The sequence below is a fragment of the Hypanus sabinus genome, chromosome 10, assembly GCF_030144855.1.
Source record: "Hypanus sabinus isolate sHypSab1 chromosome 10, sHypSab1.hap1, whole genome shotgun sequence".
In the NCBI taxonomy this organism is placed as follows: Eukaryota; Metazoa; Chordata; class Chondrichthyes; order Myliobatiformes; family Dasyatidae; genus Hypanus; species Hypanus sabinus.
This window is the reverse complement of record NC_082715.1, coordinates 113281655-113306885: the sequence shown is the minus strand read 5'-3', so window position 1 is coordinate 113306885 and position 25231 is coordinate 113281655. Positions and strand designations below refer to the sequence as shown.

General features: G+C 46.5%; 2 protein-coding genes across 15 annotated transcripts in view; both read right to left on the bottom strand.

Annotated features, from left to right (window-relative positions):
• The window catches only part of disp1 (dispatched homolog 1 (Drosophila)), a 476889-nt gene that overhangs the window by 38661 nt on the left and 412997 nt on the right, over positions 1-25231 (bottom strand). The gene's annotated exons all lie outside the window — the stretch shown is intronic.
• On the bottom strand, positions 105-12690 carry LOC132400992 (uncharacterized). Its single transcript, XM_059982672.1, has 6 exons — positions 11664-12690; positions 7452-9092; positions 7221-7253; positions 5182-7056; positions 218-1108; positions 105-184 (listed from the first exon to the last, which is right to left on the bottom strand). Exons 2-4 carry the CDS (start codon positions 9076-9078, stop codon positions 5855-5857), a joined length of 2862 nt encoding a protein of 953 aa, XP_059838655.1. The 5' UTR covers positions 9079-9092; positions 11664-12690; the 3' UTR covers positions 105-184; positions 218-1108; positions 5182-5854.

The window sequence follows — 25231 nt, the reverse complement described above, 5'->3', positions numbered from 1 at the left end:
TCCTCAACTCTATGAACAACATCTACACCAGTCTCCTCAATCTCATGAACAACATCTACACCAGTCTCAATCTCACGAACAACACTTACACCAGCCTCCTCAATCCCACAAAAAAAACCTACACCAGCCTCCTCAATCCCACAAACAACACCTACACAAGCCTCCTCAAACTGACAAACAACACCTACACCAGTCTCCTCAACCCCATGAACAACACCTACACCAGTCTCCTCAATCCCACGAACAACACCTACACCAGCCTCCTCAATCTCACGAAGAACACGTAAACCAGCCTCCTCACTCCCACGAACAACACCTACACCACTCTGCTCAACCACAGGAACAACAGCTACACCAGTCTCCTCAACCCCATGAACAACACCTACACCAGCCTCCTCAGTCTCACAAACAGCACCTACACTAGACTCTTTAATCCCAAAAACAACACCTAAACCAGCCTCCTCGACCCCACGAACAACACCTACACCAGTCCCCTCAATCTCACGAACAACAAGTACACCAGTCTCCTAAATCCCACGAACAACACCTACACCAGCCTCCTCAAATCCACAAGCAACACCTACACCAGCCTCCTCAATCCCACAAACAACACCTACACCAGTCTCCACAATCGCACGAAATACACCTACACCAGCCTCCTCAATCCCACGAACAACACCTAAACCAGTCTCCTCAATCCCACGAACAACACCTACACCAGTCTCCTCAATCCCACAAATAACACCTACACCAGCCTGCTCAATCTCACGAACAAAACCTACACCAGTCTCCTCAATCTCACGAACAACACCTACACCAGTCTCCTCAACTCCATGAACAACATCTACACCAGTCTCCTCAATCTCACGAACAACACCTACACCAGTCTCCTCAATCTCACGAACAACACCTACATCAGCCTCCTCAATCCGACAAACAACACCTACACCAGTCTCCTCAATCCCACGAACAACACCTACACCAGCCTCCTCAATCTCATGAACAACACCTACACCAGCCTCCTCAATCCCACGAACAACACCTACACCAGTCCCCTCAATCTCACGAACAACAAGTACACCAGTCTCCTAAATCCCACGAACAACACCTACACCAGTCTCCTCAATCTCACGAACACCTACACCAGCCTCCTCAAATCCACAAGCAACACCTACACCAGCCTCCTCAATCCCACAAACAACACCTACACCAGTCTCCACAATTGCACGAAATACACCTACACCAGCCTCCTCAATCCCACGAACAACACCTAAACCAGTCTCCTCAATCCCACGAACAACACCTACACCAGTCTCCTCAATCCCACAAATAACACCTACACCAGCCTGCTCGATCTCACAAACAAAACCTACACCAGTCTCCTCAATCTCAAGAACAACACCTACACCAGTCTCCTCAACTCCATGAACAACATCTACACCAGTCTCCTCAATCTCACGAACAACACCTACATCAGCCTCCTCAATCCGACAAACACCTACACCAGTCTCCTCAATCCCACGAACAACACCTACACCAGCCTCCTCAATCTCATGAACAACACCTACACCAGCCTCCTCAATCCCACGAACAACACCTACACCAGTCCCCTCAATCTCACGAACAACACATACACCAGCCTCCTCAATCCCACAAACAACACCAACACCAGCCTGCTCAATCACACAAACAACACCTACACCAGCCTCCTCAAACCGACAAACAACACCTACACCAGTCTCCTCAACCCCATGAACAACACCTACACCAGTCTCCTCAATCCCACGAACAACACCTACACCAGCCTCCTCAATCTCACGAAGAACACGTAAACCAGCCTCCTCAATCCCACAAACAACACCTACACCAGCCTCCTCAAAACGACAAACAACACCTACATCAGTCTCCTCAACCCCATGAACAACACCTACACCAGCCTCCTCAAACCGACAAACAATACCTACACCAGTCTCCTCAATCCCACGAACAACACCTACACCAGCCTCCTCAATCCCACAAACAACACCAACACCAGCCTGCTCAATCACACAAACAACACCTACACCAGCCTCCTCAAACCGACAAACAACACCTACACCAGTCTCCTCAATCCCACAAACAACACCTAAACCAGTCTCCTCAATCCCACAAATAACACCTACACCAGCCTGCTCAATCTCACGAACAAAACCTACACCAGTCTCCTCAATCTCACGAACAACACCTACACCAGTCTCCTCAATCTCACGAACTACACCTACATCAGCCTCCTCAATCCGACAAACAACACCTACACCAGTCTCCTCAATCCCACGAACAACCCCTACACCAGCCTCCTCAATCCATGAACAACACCTACACCAGCCTCCTCAATCCCACGAACAACACCTACACCAGTCCCCTCAATCTCACGAACAACACCTACACCAGCCTGCTCAATCCCACAAACAACACCAACACCAGCCTGCTCAATCACACAAACAACACCTACACCAGCCTCCTCAAACTGACAAACAACACCTACACCAGTCTCCTCAACCCCATGAACAACACCTACACCAGTCTCCTCAACCCCATGAACAACACCTACACCAGTCTCCTCAATCCCACGAACAACACCTACACCAGCCTCCTCAATCTCACGAAGAACATGTAAACCAGCCTCCTCAATCCCACAAACAACACCTACACCAGCCTCCTCAAACCGACAAACAACACCTACACCAGTCTCCTCAATCCCAGGAACAACACCTACACCAGCCTCCTCAACTCCACGAACAACACCTACACCAGTCTCCTCAATCCCACGAACAACACCCTCACCAGTCTCCTCAATCTCATGAACAACACCTACACCAGTCTCCTCAATCTCACGAACAACACTTACACCAGCCTCCTCAATCCCACGAACAACACCTACACCAGCCTCCTCAATCTCACGAAGAACACGTAAACCAGCGTCCTCAATCCCACAAACAACACCTACACCAGTCTCCTCAATCCCACGAACAACACCCTCACCAGCCTCCTCAATCCCATGAACACCTACACCAGCCTCCTCAATCCCACGAACAACACCTACACCAGTCCCCTCAATCTCACGAACAACACCTACAGCAGCCTCCTCAATCACACAAACAACACCTACACCAGCCTCCTCAAACCTACAAACAACACCTACACCAGTCTCCTCAACCCCATGAACAACACCTACACCAGTCTCCTCAATCCCACGAACAACACCTACACCAGCCTCCTCAATCTCACGAAGAACACGTAAATCAGCCTCCTCAATCCCACAAACAACACCCACACCAGCCTCCTCGAAACGACAAACAACACCTACACCAGTCTCCTCAACCCCATGAACAACACCTACACCAGCCTCCTGAAACCGACAAACAACACCTACACCAGTCTCCTCAATCCCACGAACAACACCTACACCAGCCTGCTCAATCACACAAACAACACCTACACCAGCCTCCTCAAACCGACAAACAACACCTACACCAGTCTCCTCAATCCCAGGAACAACACCTACACCAGCCTCCTCAACTCCACGAACAACACCTACACCAGTCTCCTCAATCCCACGAACAACACCCTCAACAGTCTCCTCAATCTCATGAACAACACCTACACCAGTCTCCTCAATCTCACGAACAACACTTACACCAGCCTCCTCAATCCCACAAAAAAAACCTACACCAGCCTCCTTAATCCCACAAACAACACCTACACCAGCCTCCTCAAACTGACAAACAACACCTACACCAGTCTCCTGAACCCCATGAACAACACCTACACCAGTCTCCTCAATCCCACGAACAACACCTACACCAGCCTCCTCAATCTCACGAAGAACACGTAAACAAGCCTCCTCACTCCCACGAAGAACACCTACACCACTCTGCTCAACCCCAGGAACAACAGCTACACCAGTCTCCTCAACCCCATGAGCAACACCTACACCAGCCTCCTCAGTCTCATAAACAGCACCTACACCAGTCTCTTTAATCCCAAAAACACCTAAACCAGCCTCCTCAAACCGACAAACAACACCTACACCAGTCTCCTCAACGCCATGAACAACACCTACACCAGTCTCCTCAATCCCACGAACAACACCTACACCAGCCTCCTCAATCTCACGAACAACACCTACACCAGCCTCCTCAATCCCACGAACAACACCTACACCAGTCTCCTCAATCTCACGAACACCTACACCAGCCTCCTCAAATCCACAAGCAACACCTATACCAGCCTCCTCAATCCCACAAACAACACCTACACCAGTCTCCACCATCGCACGAAATACACCTACACCAGCCTCCTCAATCCCACAAACAACACCTAAACCAGTCTCCTCAATCCCACGAACAACACCTACACCAGTCTCCTCAATCCCACAAATAACACCTACACCAGCCTGCTCAATCTCACGAACAAAACCTACAGCAGTCTCCTCAATCTCACGAACAACACCTACACCAGTCTCCTCAATCTCACGAACTACACCTACATCAGCCTCCTCAATCCGACAAACAACACCTACACCAGTCTCCTCAATCCCACGAACAACACCTACACCAGCCTCCTCAATCCCATGAACAACACCTACACCAGCCTCCTCAATCCCACGAACAACACCTACACCAGTCCCCTCAATCTCACGAACAACACCTACACCAGCCTGCTCAATCCCACAAACAACACCAACACCAGCCTGCTCAATCACACAAACAACACCTACACCAGTCTCCTCAACCCCATGAACAACACCTACACCAGTCTCCTCAATCTCATGAACAACATCTACACCAGTCTCAATCTCACGAACAACACTTACACCAGCCTCCTCAATCCCACAAAAAAAACCTACACCAGCCTCCTCAATCCCACAAACAACACCTACACAAGCCTCCTCAAACTGACAAACAACACCTACACCAGTCTCCTCAACCCCATGAACAACACCTACACCAGTCTCCTCAATCCCACGAACAACACCTACACCAGCCTCCTCAATCTCACGAAGAACACGTAAACCAGCCTCCTCACTCCCACGAACAACACCTACACCACTCTGCTCAACCACAGGAACAACAGCTACACCAGTCTCCTCAACCCCATGAACAACACCTACACCAGCCTCCTCAGTCTCACAAACAGCACCTACACTAGACTCTTTAATCCCAAAAACAACACCTAAACCAGCCTCCTCGACCCCACGAACAACACCTACACCAGTCCCCTCAATCTCACGAACAACAAGTACACCAGTCTCCTAAATCCCACGAACAACACCTACACCAGCCTCCTCAAATCCACAAGCAACACCTACACCAGCCTCCTCAATCCCACAAACAACACCTACACCAGTCTCCACAATCGCACGAAATACACCTACACCAGCCTCCTCAATCCCACGAACAACACCTAAACCAGTCTCCTCAATCCCACGAACAACACCTACACCAGTCTCCTCAATCCCACAAATAACACCTACACCAGCCTGCTCAATCTCACGAACAAAACCTACACCAGTCTCCTCAATCTCACGAACAACACCTACACCAGTCTCCTCAACTCCATGAACAACATCTACACCAGTCTCCTCAATCTCACGAACAACACCTACACCAGTCTCCTCAATCTCACGAACAACACCTACATCAGCCTCCTCAATCCGACAAACAACACCTACACCAGTCTCCTCAATCCCACGAACAACACCTACACCAGCCTCCTCAATCTCATGAACAACACCTACACCAGCCTCCTCAATCCCACGAACAACACCTACACCAGTCCCCTCAATCTCACGAACAACAAGTACACCAGTCTCCTAAATCCCACGAACAACACCTACACCAGTCTCCTCAATCTCACGAACACCTACACCAGCCTCCTCAAATCCACAAGCAACACCTACACCAGCCTCCTCAATCCCACAAACAACACCTACACCAGTCTCCACAATTGCACGAAATACACCTACACCAGCCTCCTCAATCCCACGAACAACACCTAAACCAGTCTCCTCAATCCCACGAACAACACCTACACCAGTCTCCTCAATCCCACAAATAACACCTACACCAGCCTGCTCGATCTCACAAACAAAACCTACACCAGTCTCCTCAATCTCAAGAACAACACCTACACCAGTCTCCTCAACTCCATGAACAACATCTACACCAGTCTCCTCAATCTCACGAACAACACCTACATCAGCCTCCTCAATCCGACAAACACCTACACCAGTCTCCTCAATCCCACGAACAACACCTACACCAGCCTCCTCAATCTCATGAACAACACCTACACCAGCCTCCTCAATCCCACGAACAACACCTACACCAGTCCCCTCAATCTCACGAACAACACATACACCAGCCTCCTCAATCCCACAAACAACACCAACACCAGCCTGCTCAATCACACAAACAACACCTACACCAGCCTCCTCAAACCGACAAACAACACCTACACCAGTCTCCTCAACCCCATGAACAACACCTACACCAGTCTCCTCAATCCCACGAACAACACCTACACCAGCCTCCTCAATCTCACGAAGAACACGTAAACCAGCCTCCTCAATCCCACAAACAACACCTACACCAGCCTCCTCAAAACGACAAACAACACCTACATCAGTCTCCTCAACCCCATGAACAACACCTACACCAGCCTCCTCAAACCGACAAACAATACCTACACCAGTCTCCTCAATCCCACGAACAACACCTACACCAGCCTCCTCAATCCCACAAACAACACCAACACCAGCCTGCTCAATCACACAAACAACACCTACACCAGCCTCCTCAAACCGACAAACAACACCTACACCAGTCTCCTCAATCCCACAAACAACACCTAAACCAGTCTCCTCAATCCCACAAATAACACCTACACCAGCCTGCTCAATCTCACGAACAAAACCTACACCAGTCTCCTCAATCTCACGAACAACACCTACACCAGTCTCCTCAATCTCACGAACTACACCTACATCAGCCTCCTCAATCCGACAAACAACACCTACACCAGTCTCCTCAATCCCACGAACAACCCCTACACCAGCCTCCTCAATCCATGAACAACACCTACACCAGCCTCCTCAATCCCACGAACAACACCTACACCAGTCCCCTCAATCTCACGAACAACACCTACACCAGCCTGCTCAATCCCACAAACAACACCAACACCAGCCTGCTCAATCACACAAACAACACCTACACCAGCCTCCTCAAACTGACAAACAACACCTACACCAGTCTCCTCAACCCCATGAACAACACCTACACCAGTCTCCTCAACCCCATGAACAACACCTACACCAGTCTCCTCAATCCCACGAACAACACCTACACCAGCCTCCTCAATCTCACGAAGAACATGTAAACCAGCCTCCTCAATCCCACAAACAACACCTACACCAGCCTCCTCAAACCGACAAACAACACCTACACCAGTCTCCTCAATCCCAGGAACAACACCTACACCAGCCTCCTCAACTCCACGAACAACACCTACACCAGTCTCCTCAATCCCACGAACAACACCCTCACCAGTCTCCTCAATCTCATGAACAACACCTACACCAGTCTCCTCAATCTCACGAACAACACTTACACCAGCCTCCTCAATCCCACGAACAACACCTACACCAGCCTCCTCAATCTCACGAAGAACACGTAAACCAGCGTCCTCAATCCCACAAACAACACCTACACCAGTCTCCTCAATCCCACGAACAACACCCTCACCAGCCTCCTCAATCCCATGAACACCTACACCAGCCTCCTCAATCCCACGAACAACACCTACACCAGTCCCCTCAATCTCACGAACAACACCTACAGCAGCCTCCTCAATCACACAAACAACACCTACACCAGCCTCCTCAAACCTACAAACAACACCTACACCAGTCTCCTCAACCCCATGAACAACACCTACACCAGTCTCCTCAATCCCACGAACAACACCTACACCAGCCTCCTCAATCTCACGAAGAACACGTAAATCAGCCTCCTCAATCCCACAAACAACACCCACACCAGCCTCCTCGAAACGACAAACAACACCTACACCAGTCTCCTCAACCCCATGAACAACACCTACACCAGCCTCCTGAAACCGACAAACAACACCTACACCAGTCTCCTCAATCCCACGAACAACACCTACACCAGCCTGCTCAATCACACAAACAACACCTACACCAGCCTCCTCAAACCGACAAACAACACCTACACCAGTCTCCTCAATCCCAGGAACAACACCTACACCAGCCTCCTCAACTCCACGAACAACACCTACACCAGTCTCCTCAATCCCACGAACAACACCCTCAACAGTCTCCTCAATCTCATGAACAACACCTACACCAGTCTCCTCAATCTCACGAACAACACTTACACCAGCCTCCTCAATCCCACAAAAAAAACCTACACCAGCCTCCTTAATCCCACAAACAACACCTACACCAGCCTCCTCAAACTGACAAACAACACCTACACCAGTCTCCTGAACCCCATGAACAACACCTACACCAGTCTCCTCAATCCCACGAACAACACCTACACCAGCCTCCTCAATCTCACGAAGAACACGTAAACAAGCCTCCTCACTCCCACGAAGAACACCTACACCACTCTGCTCAACCCCAGGAACAACAGCTACACCAGTCTCCTCAACCCCATGAGCAACACCTACACCAGCCTCCTCAGTCTCATAAACAGCACCTACACCAGTCTCTTTAATCCCAAAAACACCTAAACCAGCCTCCTCAAACCGACAAACAACACCTACACCAGTCTCCTCAACGCCATGAACAACACCTACACCAGTCTCCTCAATCCCACGAACAACACCTACACCAGCCTCCTCAATCTCACGAACAACACCTACACCAGCCTCCTCAATCCCACGAACAACACCTACACCAGTCTCCTCAATCTCACGAACACCTACACCAGCCTCCTCAAATCCACAAGCAACACCTATACCAGCCTCCTCAATCCCACAAACAACACCTACACCAGTCTCCACCATCGCACGAAATACACCTACACCAGCCTCCTCAATCCCACAAACAACACCTAAACCAGTCTCCTCAATCCCACGAACAACACCTACACCAGTCTCCTCAATCCCACAAATAACACCTACACCAGCCTGCTCAATCTCACGAACAAAACCTACAGCAGTCTCCTCAATCTCACGAACAACACCTACACCAGTCTCCTCAATCTCACGAACTACACCTACATCAGCCTCCTCAATCCGACAAACAACACCTACACCAGTCTCCTCAATCCCACGAACAACACCTACACCAGCCTCCTCAATCCCATGAACAACACCTACACCAGCCTCCTCAATCCCACGAACAACACCTACACCAGTCCCCTCAATCTCACGAACAACACCTACACCAGCCTGCTCAATCCCACAAACAACACCAACACCAGCCTGCTCAATCACACAAACAACACCTACACCAGTCTCCTCAACCCCATGAACAACACCTACACCAGTCTCCTCAATCCCACGAACAACACCTACACCAGCCTCCTCAATCTCACGAAGAACACGTAAACCAGCCTCCTTAATCCCACAAACAACACCTACACCAGCCTCCTCAAACCGACAAACAACACCTACACCAGTCTCCTCAACCCCATGAACAACACCTACACCAGCCTCCTCAAACCGACAAACAACACCTACACCAGTCTCCTCAATCCCACGAACAACACCTACACCAGCCTCCTCAATCCCACAAACAACAGCTACACCAGCCTCCTCAAACCGACAAACAACACCTACACCAGTCTCCTCAACCCCATGAACAACACCTACACCAGTCTCCTCAATCCCACGAACAACACCTACACCAGCCTCCTCAATCTCACGAAGAACACGTAAACCAGCCTCCTCAATCCCACAAACAACACCTACACCAGCCTCCTCAAACCGACAAACAACACCTACACCAGTCTCCTCAATCCCAGGAACAACACCTACACCAGCCTCCTCAACTCCACGAACAACACCTACACCAGTCTCCTCAATCCCACGAACAACACCCTCACCAGTCTCCTCAATCTCATGAACAACACCTACACCAGTCTCCTCAATCTCACGAACAACACTTACACCAGCCTCCTCAATCCCACAAAAAAAACCTACACCAGCCTCCTCAATCCCAGGAACAACACCTACACCAGCCTCCTCAACTCCACGAACAACACCTACACCAGTCTCCTCAATCCCACGATCAACACCTACACCATTCTCCTCAACCCCATGACCAACACCTACACCAGTCTCCTCAATCCCACGAACAACACCTACACCAGCCTCCTCAATCTCACGAAGAACACGTAAACCAGCCTCCTCAATCCCACAAACAACAGCTACACCAGTCTCCTCAACCCCACGAACAACACCCTCACCAGCCTCCTCAATCCCATGAACACCTACACCAGCCTCCTCAATCCCACGAACAACACCTACACCAGTCCCCTCAATCTCACGAACAACACCTACACCAGCCTCCTCAATCACACAAACAACACCTACACCAGCCTCCTCAAACCTACAAACAACACCTACACCAGTCTCCTCAACCCCATGAACAACACCTACACCAGTCTCCTCAATCCCACGAACAACACCTACACCAGCCTCCTCAATCTCACGAAGAACACGTAAACCAGCCTCCTCAATCCCACAAACAACACCTACACCAGCCTCCTCAAAACGACAAACAACACCTACACCAGTCTCCTCAACCCCACGAACAACACCTACACCAGCCTCCTCAATCCCACAAACAACACCAACACCAGCCTGCTCAATCACACAAACAACACCTACACCAGCCTCCTCAAACCGACAAACAACACCTACACCAGTCTCCTCAATCCCAGGAACAACACCTACACCAGCCTCCTCAACTCCACGAACAACACCTACACCAGTCTCCTCAATCCCACGAACAACACCCTCACCAGTCTCCTCAATCTCATGAACAACACCTACACCAGTCTCCTCAATCTCACGAACAACACTTACACCAGCCTCCTCAATCCCACAAAAAAAACCTACACCAGCCTCCTTAATCCCACAAACAACACCTACACCAGCCTCCTCAAACTGACAAACAACACCTACACCAGTCTCCTGAACCCCATGAACAACACCTACACCAGTCTCCTCAATCCCACGAACAACACCTACACCAGCCTCCTCAATCTCACGAAGAACACGTAAACAAGCCTCCTCACTCCCACGAAGAACACCTACACCACTCTGCTCAACCCCAGGAACAACAGCTACACCAGTCTCCTCAACCCCATGAGCAACACCTACACCAGCCTCCTCAGTCTCATAAACAGCACCTACACCAGTCTCTTTAATCCCAAAAACAACACCTAAACCAGCCTCCTCAAACCGACAAACAACACCTACACCAGTCTCCTCAACGCCATGAACAACACCTACACCAGTCTCCTCAATCCCACGAACAACACCTAAACCAGCCTCCTCAACCCCACGAACAACACCTACACCAGCCCCCACAATCTCACGAAGAACAACTACACCAGTCTCCTCAATCCCACGAACAACACCTACACCAGTCTCCTCAATCTCACGAACACCTACACCAGCCTCCTCAAATCCACAAGCAACACCTATACCAGCCTCCTCAATCCCACAAACAACACCTACACCAGTCTCCACAATCGCACGAAATACACCTACACCAGCCTCCTCAATCCCACAAACAACACCTAAACCAGTCTCCTCAATCCCATGAACAACACCTACACCAGTCTCCTCAATCCCACAAATAACACCTACACCAGCCTGCTCAATCTCACGAACAAAACCTACACCAGTCTCCTCAATCTCACGAACAACACCTACACCAGTCTCCTCAACTCCATGAACAACATCTACACCAGTCTCCTCAATCTCACGAACAACACCTACACCAGTCTCCTCAATCTCACGAACTACACCTACACCAGCCTCAATCCCATGAACAACACCTACACCAGCCTCCTCAATCCCACGAACAACACCTACACCAGTCCCCTCAATCTCACGAACAACACCTACACCAGCCTGCTCAATCCCACAAACAACACCAACACCAGCCTGCTCAATCACACAAACAACACCTGCACCAGCCTCCTCAAACCGACAAACAACACCTACACCAGTCTCCTCAATCCCACGAACAACACCTACACCAGCCTCCTCAATCTCACGAAGAACACGTAAACCAGCCTCCTCAATCCCACAAACAACACCTACACCAGCCTCCTCAAACCGACAAACAACACCTACACCAGTCTTCTCAACCCCATGAACAACACCTACACCAGCCTCCTCAAACCGACAAACAACACCTACACCAGTCTCCTCAATCCCACGAACAACACCTACACCAGCCTCCTCAATCCCACAAACAACACCAACACCAGCCTGCTCAATCACACAAACAACACCTACACCAGCCTCCTCAACCCCACGAACAACACCTACACCAGCCTCCTCAATCCCACTATTCCAGGATGATGGATGGCAACAAGGATATGGGCAGAAAGTGGGCACACAAAATGAAATGCTTTTAACCTGACATCTAACCAGCACTGGTCTCCTCTACTGCCAGTTCCCCAAGTTCAAAGTTAGCTGCAAAAGTTTCCAGTAGCTCTAGTGGTGTCCACCCTTGTGGTGTAAAACCATGTCAGTTACTACTACCCTAGTGCCAAATACTTGGTAATAATGGCTGCTCCCCTATCTCTGCTCCTAACTGGTGCCCCATCAGTGTCCACCATTGACAATGCCAGCTCCTTGTTGGTGCCTGTTTCTCTGGTCTTTGTACCCTTCTGGTTTGCACTCTGCTTCTTCAACTCTTTGTGATGTCCAAATCATGCTATCTTATTGTCTAGCTTCTCTAATTTCTCTACCTGTAACTGCCCATCCCTCTGTATCCATACTCTTCACTCTACATATCAGTCTGTATCCACCTCTCCAGTTTCCTTACCTTCTGTTATAACCCACGTTATCCAAGTTTCTCTAGTCTCTACCCCAGCCAGTGCCACCATATTAGGTATCCTGATCTTCACTCCCAAGGCATATTAGAAGTGCACCAATTGATGGGTTGATTGGCCAATGTAAATTGTCCCTGACATGTAGACAAGTGATAGAATCCAGGAGGAGTTGATAAGAAAGTGGATTTGTGCGTGGATTTGTAGAGGGATGCCCAGTGGTTGGTGAAAGGCCTGTTTCCCTGGTTTATGACTCTTAGTGCCTGTGCCTCCTCCCATGAGTTTAAATCTCTGCACTAGATATCCCACTGAAGGCAGATCTTCATGGAGTCTTCTGTAAACCACTTTGCTTCTCTGCCAAGTATCCCCTCTGTATTTGGGGCATTGGGGTACTTCTCCCCAAGTTTCAATGTGTAACCTTAGAAACTGTTTTCAAGGTTTGCATAAAGCCTGTCAGAGTAACAATAAGGTCTGGTTCCTACCGAGACAATAATTCCTTCTCCGTGAGTTCTTTGCACCAGTTGGTCCAAAGCTACCAATTAAATAATGTGCAACAATCTTTTCATCAGAGCACTTCTTCACTGCTCAAATCTCCAGCAACACATTAGCACTCACAGCAAAGACAAAAAAGCATGCTCAATAAAACAAGATGCCCGCAAAGGAGAGACTACCATGCAGAACCAGCTGGTTAATCTGTGGAAAGTGTGGGTCTTCTAGTAAGGGATGGAAGGACGAATGGCAGTTCCTTTCTGTATAGTTGAGCTCAATGGGTAAATACTTGATCCTATGAGAGATTGATTGATTAGGTTTAGTCAGCTGGAGACGCTCATGGAGTGAGTACTGTTTTGGATTCGCTCCATAACCTTTACTTTTTTTAACCTTTGATCACCCTTATTCAGCTTATTTTTAACTATACCGAAAGTTTCTTTGTTAATTTTTTTTTGGATTTACTGTCAAGAGTTTGTTGTGAACTTTTGAAGATATGCAAACAGAAATGTCTCTCAGGTCTAAGGGACGGGATCCCGGATGCAATCCGAACGGTAACAGAAAGAAGCAGGCTCCGCCACAACAAACTCAATTAACTTTTGAATTGTTTATGGAGGTTTTGGATAAAAAATTTGCTGAACTACAACAATTTTTTAAAGAAGATATAAAGGCTTTTCAAGAGTACATGGTTAAGACGGATTTAGCAATTAAACAGCAACAAGCTCTTATTGCGTCTCTGCAAGAAGATGCTCGGAAGCGAGATTTGACTATTGAAAAACTGCAACAGGATTTAATTTCGACCATTAAGCTGATGGAAGCCCTTAAAGCCAAGAGTGACGATTTTGAGAATCGGTCCAGAAGACAGAACTTACGTAAACTTGGTCTTCCAGACGGCATAGAAAAATATGACTCTTCGAAATATTTTGCTCAACTTTTAAAAGAAGCGTTTCCGACGATTTTCCCGAATAACCCCCCTTTATTGGATCGGGCACATAGAATTCGGCGTCGATCACCGAGTGTTACAGACAAACCTTCGGTGGTAATTGTCCGGTTCCATTATGTACATGACAAAGAACAACTTATAAGAGCAGCTCGTCAGGCAGGAATGATTAAATTCAAAGAATTTTGCTTCCGCCTGGTTGAAGACTTTAGCCCTGACCTTTTAAAAAGAAGGCTTCCTTTTAAACCGTTGATGGCTGAATGTTATGAGAAAAATCTGAAACCTGCGCTCCTATACCCTGCGAAGCTTCGAATATCTCCGTCGAATGGTCCACGACAGGTTTTCATTTCAACTTCAGAAGCGAGAAAATATCTGGAGGAGAACTTCCCTACTGCTACAGACACCGGTCTCTAATAAATGATCGATTCTGATCGTGTAAGATGGTTCTCGATCTCTTAAACCTGAATTAAAATCTGGTTATTGGTGTAGGTTCATCCTATACTTTATACTTAAGTTAAAGTGTGCTTTCGTCATATTAATTGTTTTGCCTTATACACTTTAACCATTTAACTACATACTTGTCCATTAACTTTGTTCCTTCGAAGGTATATTTTTAATTCTTTGAAGGTGAATTTTTCTTTGATTAAGATGGTGGTTTTTTGAAAAAGATTTTTGGTTTTGCTTAAGATGGCGTTATTTTTTTCTTTCTTTCGTCTCTTTCCTACAATGCATCGCTTATCATAGCTTAAATATTTTTCGTTTTGTCTGGGCTAGAGCCCAATTTATAATTTTTTTTAGTGATTATATTTTTATTTTTTTTACAACTAATTATATTTAGAAATATGGTTTTTATTATAGCGATTTTAATTTTTAAAGTTGGGGTGATTCTTTTATATATATCCTTTATATATGGAGTGTTCTTCAGCTGACATGGGGGTAGGATTAGTCTTACTTTTTCCCTTTTTAAGTCATATTTTGGCTTTTTCTCTTTCTCTTGGGGGATGGGGGGATGGTCTGTTTTCTAATTCTATTTTTTTTGTACCAGTTTGAGTTAGTTTTTTTATTTGGGCTGTTTTTGAACTTCAAATATGTCTGTGTTGTCGTCACTTCCGGGTCTTCTCATTACTTTTGTTCCTCTTCCAGGTGCATGAGTTTATAAGTTGGTTAACCCTTTCTATACCAAAAGGTTGATTTTAGAATTATGGCTCAGACCATTAATTTTGTGTCTTGGAATACTAATGGTTTAAATCATCCAATTAAACGAAAGAAGATTTTCAAAGTATTCCAAAGACTTAATGCTCATATCATTTTTGTACAAGAAACTCATGTGAGGAAGGAGGACAAATTTCGTTTTTTCAGATTTTGGCGGGGTCAACAGTATCACGCAAATTCGAATGCTAAAGTAAAAGGAGTTTCAATTTTTATTGACTCCTCTATTTCATTTGTTCAACATGATATTTTTTCGGATCCGAAAGGCAGATTTTTGTTAATTACGGGGTTACTTTGTAATAAAAAGGTTGCTTTGGTTAATGTTTATGCTCCAAATGTGGATTGTCCTGACTTTTTTAAGTCCTTATTTACCTCTTTACCCAATCTAAACGAATATAAGTTAATAATGGGTCGTGACTTTAATTGTTGTTTAAATCCTCTGATGGATAAATCTTTATTTATTCAGACTTTACCTAATAAGTCGGCCACTTGTATTAACTCTTTTTTGACTGACAATGGAGTTTTTGATATTTGGAGATTCCGACATCCTAAAGACAAAGAGTTTTCTTTTTTCTCACATGTTTATCACTCTTATTCGAGAATTGATTATTTTTTTGTAGACTCTTGTTTTATTCTATTGGTAATCGGTTGTAACTATGATATTATAGCTATCTCTGATCATTCTCCATTATTACTTTCTATGAAATTTATGGATACAGCTTCTAATGCCAGACAATGGTGATTTGACTCTACCTTGTTGCAAGACTCTGACTTTATAAAATTTATGGAGGAGCAGATTGACTTCTTCTTTTCAACTAATTCTGCAGATGATATTTCCTGCGGAACACTTTGGGACACTTTTAAAGCTTATATACGTGGACAGATTATTTCTTACTCTGTTGGTTTGAGGAAACATACTAAGATGGAAACTCTTTTATTGGTTGATAAAATTAAAGAGATTGATAAGAAATATTCGATTGCTCCTAGTAAGGAGCTTTACAAACAAAGGGTTGAACTTCAAATGGAACATAGTTTATTACTTACATCCTCGATTGAAAATCAATTAATGAAAACTAAATTTGATTTTTATATACATAGTGATAAATCTGGTAAACTGTTAGCTAGTCAATTGAAGAATGCTTTGGTTAAACGTCAAATCACTAAGATTGGTCAGCAGAATGGGAATCTGACAGTTAATCATGATGAGATAAATAAGGCATTTCAAGACTTCTTTACCTCCCTGTATCAATCTGAATTCCCTCAAGATCATAATACCATGTCTGATTTTCTTGGGAAATTAAATTTTCCAAGATTATCATCTGATGATCTTTTGATATTGGATACTCCTATTATGGATGTAGAAATTAAAGGGGCTATTTCCTCAATGAATTCTGGGAAAGCACCGGGTCCAGATGGTTATACAGTTGAATTTTAAAAAAAATTTTCCGCTACTCTTTCCCCTTGGTTAGGTAAGGTTTTTGAGGAAGCCATTAGATTGGGGAATTTGCCACAATCTTTTTATAGAGCTTCCATTTCTCTAATATTGAAGAAAGATAAAGACCTTACTAACTGTGCTTCTTATAGACCAATATCATTATTGAATGTAGACTCCAAGATTTTTTCCAAGTTACTGGCATCTAGATTGGAGAAGGTATTACCCAAAATTATTTCAGATGATCAAACCGGTTTTATTAAAAATTGTTATTCTTTTTTTAACATTAGGAGATTGTTGAATATTGTTTATACTCCCTCACATGACACTTCAGAATGTGTGATTTCATTAGATGCGGAGAAAGCATTTGATAGAGTTGAATGGCCTTACTTATTTAATGTGTTGGAGAAGTTTAATTTTAGTCCGATATTTTTATCATGGATTAAATTGATTTATCATACTCCAGTAGCCTCAGTGTTTACCAATAATCAAAGATCTCCCTTTTTTTGCCTATTTTGGGGCACTAGACAAGGATGTCCTCTTAGTCCATTACTATTTAACATTGCCTTAGAACCTTTGGCAATTGCCATCAGACAATCACAGGATATTTTGGGTATTAATCGTGGGACAGATATTCATAAGTTATCTTTGTATGCAGATGATTTATTACTATTCATTTCTAACCCGGAGAAATCCATCCCAGCAGTTTTATCATTATTGGCTCAATTTAGTGAGTTTTCTGGGTATAAGTTAAATCTTAATAAAAGTGAATTGTTTCCTTTGAATAAACGGGTCCCAATTTATGGAAATTTACCTTTTAAATTAGTTAATGATTCTTTTACTTATTTAGGGATCAAAATCACAAAAAACCATAAAGATTTATTTAGATTTAATTTTTTACCCTTAATTGATCAGATTAAAGGTTTGTTTACTAAGTGGTCACCTTTATCTTTATCCCTAATAGGTAGGATTAATGCTTTTAAGATGGTTATTTTACCTAAGTTTTTATATATTTTTCAAGCGATACCAATTTTTATCCCGAAATCTTTTTTTACTAATGTTGACTCTAAAATTTCTTTATATATATGGCAGAATAAAAATCCCAGGTTAGGTAAAATATATTTACAGAAGACAAAAAAGGAAGGCGGGTTTGCATTACCTAATTTCAGATTTTACTATTGGGCAGTTAATATTAGATATTTGTTATGTTGGTTGAAAGATGGGGGTGGATCTTTCGGCCCTTGTTGGGTCAGTTTAGAAACTAAATCGGTATTGTGGCGACCCATTTCCTGGCACATCTGAACCGGCTCACAATTAGATAGCCTACGGGGGTTTGCAAGCACAGAGCTTTGGAGCCTCTGCGCCACGGGGGGCAGGTTGAGGAGGCTTAAAAGTGAGGCTGAGGATTTCGAATAAAGTTTTTTCCTTCGACTGCAGTTACCGACTCCGTGTCGTAATTTTAGCGCTGCGTGTAGCACACCGCTACAATTGGTGACCCTGACGGTCCAAACGATTTTTGGACCAGAAATGACCGACGCCGCCTCTGTTCATGCGGTTTCGTTGAAACTGCCAGGTTTCTGGACACAGCGACCGAACCTATGGTTCCAGCAAGCCGAAGCCCAATTCCACGTTCGCTAGATCACCTCAGAAGACACCCGCTACTACTACGTGGTGAGCTCCCTCGACCAGGACACAGCGGCCCAGGTCGCGGAGTTTGTACAGTCGCCCCCAGAAGACGGCAAGTACACGGAATTCAAAGCCCTGCTCCTCAGGACTTTCAGACTCTCACGGCGCGTGCGGGCTGCCCGTTTACTGCACCTGGATGGCTTGGGCGACAGACCTCCATCGGCTTTAATGAATGAGATGTTGTCTCTAGCCGACAGACACACACCCTGCCTCATGTTTGAGCAGGCATTCCTGGAGCAGCTGCCCGAGAACATACGCCTGCTGCTGTTCGACGCGGATTTCAGTGACCCCCGGAAGGTGGCAGCCCGGAACGCCAAAAAGGTGAGCGGGGCGTCCATCGCACAGATCTCCCAGCCACGCTCCCAGCAGCAAACCAGTCCAGGCCCGGCCGCAGAGCCCGCCAACCCCCGGCCCAAGGAACACTGCTGCTTCTACCACCAGCGGTGGGGCGCAGAAGCCCGCCATTGTCGCCCGCCCTGCAAGTTCCCAGGAAACGCCAGGGCCAACCGCCGCTGATGGCTACGGCGGCTGGCCATCGGGATAGCCTCCTGTATGTGTGGGATAGAAGGTCGGGACGCTGGTTTTTGGTCGATACTGGAGCCAAGATCAGCGTTTTACCTCCGACGAGTTACGACACCCGCAGCAGGGCACCGGGTCCCCCGAGGGCCGTGAACGGCAGCACAGTAAGGACCTATGGCACCCGTCAGGTGCAGCTACAGTTCGGCTCCAGCCAGTTCACGTGGGACTTTACACTGGCCGCTGTAGCCCAACCACTTCTGGGTGCGGATTTTTTGCGGGCTCACAGCCTACAGGTCGACCTGCCCAGGAAGAGACTGGTACACGCCGAGACCTTTCAGACGTTCTCCCTGGGTGCAGCCCAGTTGCCAGCCCCTCACCTCGGCTCCATCACGCTGTCCGACAACGACTTCACCAGGGTCCTGGCGGATTTCCCATCGGTTCTGGCACCACAGTTCACAGCAGCCATGCCCCGACACGGCGTACAGAACCACATCCCGACCCAGGGACCACCCCTCCACTCCCGTGCTCGGCGGCTTCCCCCCGACAAGCTCCAACTGGCGAAGGAGGAGTTCCAGAGGATGGAGGAATTGGGGATCATCCGGCGGTCCGACAGCCCATGGGCCTCCCCCCTGCACATGGTGCCCAAAGCGACGGAGGGGCTGGAGACCGTGCGGCGACTACCGCAGGCTGAACGAGGCTACCACACCGGACCGCTACCCTGTGCCGCACATTCAGGACTTTGCAGCAAACCTGCACGGCACACGGATCTTCTCCAAGGTAGACCTCATCCGAGGGTACCATCAAATCCCGATGCATCCTGACGACGTCCCCAAAGCGGCTCTCATCACCCCGTTTGGCCTTTTCGAGTTCCTCCGCATGCCCTTCGGCCTGAAGAATGCCGCACAGACATTCCAGCGGTTAATGGATGCGGTGGGACGGGACCTGGACTTCGCGTTCATCTATTTGGACGACATCCTCATAGCCAGCAGCAGTCGTCAGGAGCATCTGTCCCACCTCCGTCAACTCTGCGCCCGACTGAGTGAGTACGGTCTTACAATCAACCCCGCCAAATGCCAGTTCGGACTCGATACCATTGACTTCCTGGGCCACAGGATTACTAAAGACGGGGCAACCCCTCTGCCCACTAAGGTAGATGCGGTCCGCCACTTCCCCCGACCCACCACGATCAAAGGCCTTCAGGAATTCGTAGGTATGGCCAATTTCTACCACCGCTTCCTCCCTTCAGCTGCTCGGATCATGGGCGCCCTGATGTCGGGTCCGAGCAAGGACATTACCTGGGACGAGGAGTCCGCCGCCGCTTTCGTTCAAACGAAGGAAGCTTTGGCGAACGTCGCAATGCTAGTACATCCCAGAATGGACGCCCCTACCGCCCTCACAGTGGACGCATCTAACACGGCAGTCGGTGGGGTGCTGAACTTGGCGCATCCCTCCATCCGGACAACTATCCGGATGGTTTCCAGCAGGTTTGTTTGGCACAGACTCCGCAATCAGGTCAGTGAATGGGCCAAAACGTGCATGCACTGCCAGACGGCCAAGGTGCAGCGGCACACCAAAGCCCCACCGCAGCAGTTCCATCCCGCCCACTGGCGTTTCAACCACATTCATGTGGATATCGTGGGCCCCCTGCCAGTGTCGCGCGGAGCGTGGCACCTCTTGACTATCACGGACTGGTTCACAAGATGGCCAGAGGCGGTCCCGCTCACCGACACCACCTCCGAATCTTGCGCCCGAGCCCTGATCACCACCTGGATATCTCGCTTTGGTGTACCGGCCCACATTACCTCCGACAGAGGCGCCCAGTTCACCTCCAGCCTGTGGTCAGCTATGGCCAGCCTTTTGGGGACTCAGCTGCACCACACAACTGCCTACCACCCACAGTCGAACGGGCTTGTGGAGCGTTTCCACCATCACCTGAAGTCGGCCCTCATGGCCCGCCCGCGAGGAGCCAACTGGGCGGACGAGCTTCCCTGGGTCCTACTCGGCATCCGCACAGCGCCCAAGGACGACCTGCACGCCTCGTCGGCCGAGTTGGTATACGGCGCGCCCCTGGTTGTCCCAGGGGAGTTCCTACCAGCCCCACAGGGGCAAGAGGAAGATCCCGCAGCAGTCCTGGGCAGACTACGCGAGAAGCTCGGTAACCTGGCCCCCATACCCACTTCACAGCACGGGCGGCACCCGACCTGCGTACCCAAAGACCTGCAGAACCGTAAGTTTGTGTTTGTACGAAGGGGCGGGTATCGGCAGCGGCCATATGAGGGGCCGTTTATGGTGCTCCGGAACAACGGGTCCACGTTCGTGCTGGACATTGGGGGGAAAGAGGAGGTTTTCACAGTGGACCGCCTCAAACCGGCCCACGTGGACCTGGCACAACCAGCCGAGTTTCCGGCACCTCGGCGCAGAGGCCGACCTCCCAAGCAGGTTCTGGCCCAGATTGTGGACATTGGGGGGTGTATCGCCGGTTCTGGGGGGGGGGTTATGTGGCGACCCATTTCCTGGCACATCCGAACCGGCTCACAATTAGATAGCTTACGGGGGTTTGCGAGCACAGAGCTTTGGAGCCTCTGCGCCACGGGGGGGGGGGGTGGGGGCAGGTTGAGGGAGGCTTAAAAGTGAGGCTGAGGATTTCGAATAAAGCTTTTTCCTTCGACTGCAGTTACCGACTCCGTGTCGTAATTTTAGCGCTGCGTGTAGCACACCGCTACAGTATCAGCTTATGCTCTGGGTTCTATTTTAGGGACTTCTCTCCCTTTTGCTCTTTCTAAATTGCCGAAACGAATTGACAACCCGATAGTTAAACATACTTTGCATATATGGTTTCAATTTCGGAGATTTTTTGGGTTGACTCAATTCGTTTTAAATAGTCCTATTGTATCTAATTGTTTTTTCCACCCTTCCATTATAGATCAAGCTTATTCGGCTTGGAAAACTAAGGGATTACTAAGATTTTCTGATTTATTTTTAGACAATTGTTTCACGTCTTTTGAGCAATTATCCAACAAATATAATTTGCCTAGATTTCATTTTTTTTAGATATTTACAGATTAGACATGTTTTAAGTTCTGTACTCCCTACGTTTCCAAATTTTGTGCCTTCAGATATTTTGGAGAGTTTATTTGAATTAGACCCTTTTCAAAAAGGGCTTATTTCAAAACTTTATAATATAATTATGAAGATACGTTCAGAGCCTCTTTATAAGACTAAAAAGGATTGGGAAAGAGAGCTTAGTCTTAGTATTTCTAGTGAGAATTGGGATAGAATTCTTCAATTAGTTAATACATCATCGTTATGTGCCAAACATTCATTAATACAATTTAAGGTCGTACATAGGGCCCATATGTCCAAGGATAAATTAGCTCATTTTTACTCTCATATTAGTCCTATTTGTGATAGATGTCATTCTGAAATTGCGTCTTTAACTCATATGTTTTGGTCTTGTTCATTTTTGGAGAAATATTGCAAAGATATTTTTGATATTATTTCTGCAGTTTTGAATATTGATTTACAACCTCATCCTATTACCGCAATTTTTGGTTTACCAATGTTAGACTCACTGCATATATCTTCTTCAGCACGTCGAATGATTGCATTTCTAACTCTGATGGCTAGAAGATCTATATTGTTGAATTGGAAGGAAATTAATCCTCCCACTGTATTTAATTGGTTCTCTCAAACTATGTTATGTTTAAATTTAGAAAAAATTAGAAGTGGTACTTTTGAGTCTTCTATTAAATTTGAAAAGTTATGGAGACCATTTATTCACATTTTCATATGATGTAATATGACCCTGTGCCAAGTTCATTTGATTTCCCAGCTTTTAGCTTATGTATGTTGAGAGGACCGGAAGTGACGGCATTGATTAATATTTATTTTTGTGAGATATTATAAACAGCCCCCCCTTTTTTTTCTCTCTCTTTTTTTTGCTTCTTTTTTCTTCTATATTAGTTAATAGTTATTAGATTAGATTAGCTAGTTTTGCATTATATATATATTTTTTCTTTCTTTTTTCTGTTTTCTTTATATCATATATTATGAAATATTTACTTACCATGTTCATACATATATTTTATGGCTTATGTCTTGGTAAACTCATTTATATTGTAACTATTATGTATGTTTTTTTCATCTGTAATGGAATTTGTATGTTGGTAATTTCTTTATCAATATATCATTTGTATTCTGTTCATATTACTAATATTAATAAAAAGATTTAGAAAGAAAGAAAGATTGATTAGGTTTATTGTGGTTGTTAAGAGTTTTTGGGTTAGCGCGTGTAGCAAATAATCTTAACTGCCTTCTGCCACTAGTCTTCAGATTTGAATATGCATTGAAGATTAAACTTAAAATGCAGCTTGGAACAGTAAAATGCAGACTAGGCAGACCAGGAAACAGGGACTTAACTAATTGCCTAAATATGCACTAACCGAATCAACATCCCATTGCATAGATACGATAATTAACACTTATTTTAGGTGTGATGGTGGGAAGATCCAGGCATTTGAAAACTTTGACATGTAGTTCTAAGGAAGCATTATATATATTTGTTTGAATTGTCCTGAAGTTTCCTTTGATTTTTATCATGTAACAAGTTGTGTAGTTTTGGGTGACGCAGACATCTTGCTCTGAAAGTCTCTCTCTCTCTCTCTCTCTCTCTGTGTCGTGATTCCAAAGGCTGTCAATTTACTTACGATGTTTTGTTGAATAAAGAAACTGCTTCGTGCCTACCAGATCATCCAGTAGCCAGGAAGGAAATGCACATCATAGAGTCGCAGTGAGATTTGGCACAAAAGCTGACCTTTTCAGCTGACTTGAGTCTAAGCTGACCGTCAACCATCCATTTACATCAATCTTATATCAATCCAATTAAAAAAAATTTCTCTCCACATTCCCATCAGCTCCATCCCTAGATTCTACCACTTAGCCAAATGCTAGGGGAAATCTACAGTTGTCAAGTAACCTACTGACTGCATGTCTTTGAGATGTCAGATTTGAAATTTCCCCCATTAGATTCTGTGGGGGGGGGGGGCCTATATGGTCACAGGGAGAACATACAAACTCCAAACTGAGAGCACTTTGAGGTAGCAGCTCTCCCAGCTGCACCACTGTATCCACCTATGTGAATGTGAGAGCACTGAAATAGCAGATTAATCCCAAGTTGTTGGTGAAACTACTGCCCATCAGATTGTACACAGTCTAGTGTGAAGGTGCTACTCATAAGATTTCTGCAAAAAACTCTTGTATGCAACCACAAAGGATAAGGTATTTCTGGGTATCTTTTGCATTCTTGCTAAATATGGGAAATACTGTAGATATTGGAGGATATGTGATACCTAAAAGGAGGAGATCAGGCCACCTCAAACATATTCCATTGGCATTGTATCCTGAAATGGATAGAGCAAAATAATGCTGAAGGGAACATACAGCCTAGGTGAATGTTGGAGTCAGGTATTCTCACAGCATTTGTGTATGGACAAGCACTCGAATTGCCAATGTATGGAGGGTGATGGACCAGGTGCTGACAAATGGGATCAGTATTGATAGGTACTTGATGGTTAGGATGTACATGGGGCTTTTGTTTCTATATAAAATGGTGCCAAATGCCAGAGGTTTTTGCAGATCCAAGTGACTTCTTCCAGTTCGTCTGCCAAACAGTATTTTCTTCTTCCTTTCTCATGTCTCCTCTTTCTTTTCAAGGTGGTCCTGTTGGAGTCTGTGATCTACCGCTGCAGCTCAAGCTACGGTTCTCCATGGCTGGTGGGTTGTCACTCTCGGACTTGCTATGTGGCCCGGTGTTTGATATCCACAGGTGAGCCTTCGGTGCGGGGGCAGTGCTGTGGTGACCCAGTTCCT

Bases quoted from the DNA above. Each gene is read 5' to 3' on its own strand.
- LOC132400992 (XM_059982672.1), bottom strand. From the start codon at position 9,078: ATGGTGGAGACTGGTGTAGGTGTTGTTTGTGGGATTGAGGAGGCTGGT. The intron at 7,254-7,451 runs GTGTTGTTTGTG...AGGCTGGTGTAG, and splicing joins GTTTGAGGAGGCTGGTGTAG to GTGTTGTTTGTGTGATTGAG. The intron at 7,057-7,220 runs GTGTTGTTTGTG...AGACTGGTGTAG, and splicing joins GATTGAGCAGGCTGGTGTTG to GTGTTGTTTGTCGGATTGAG.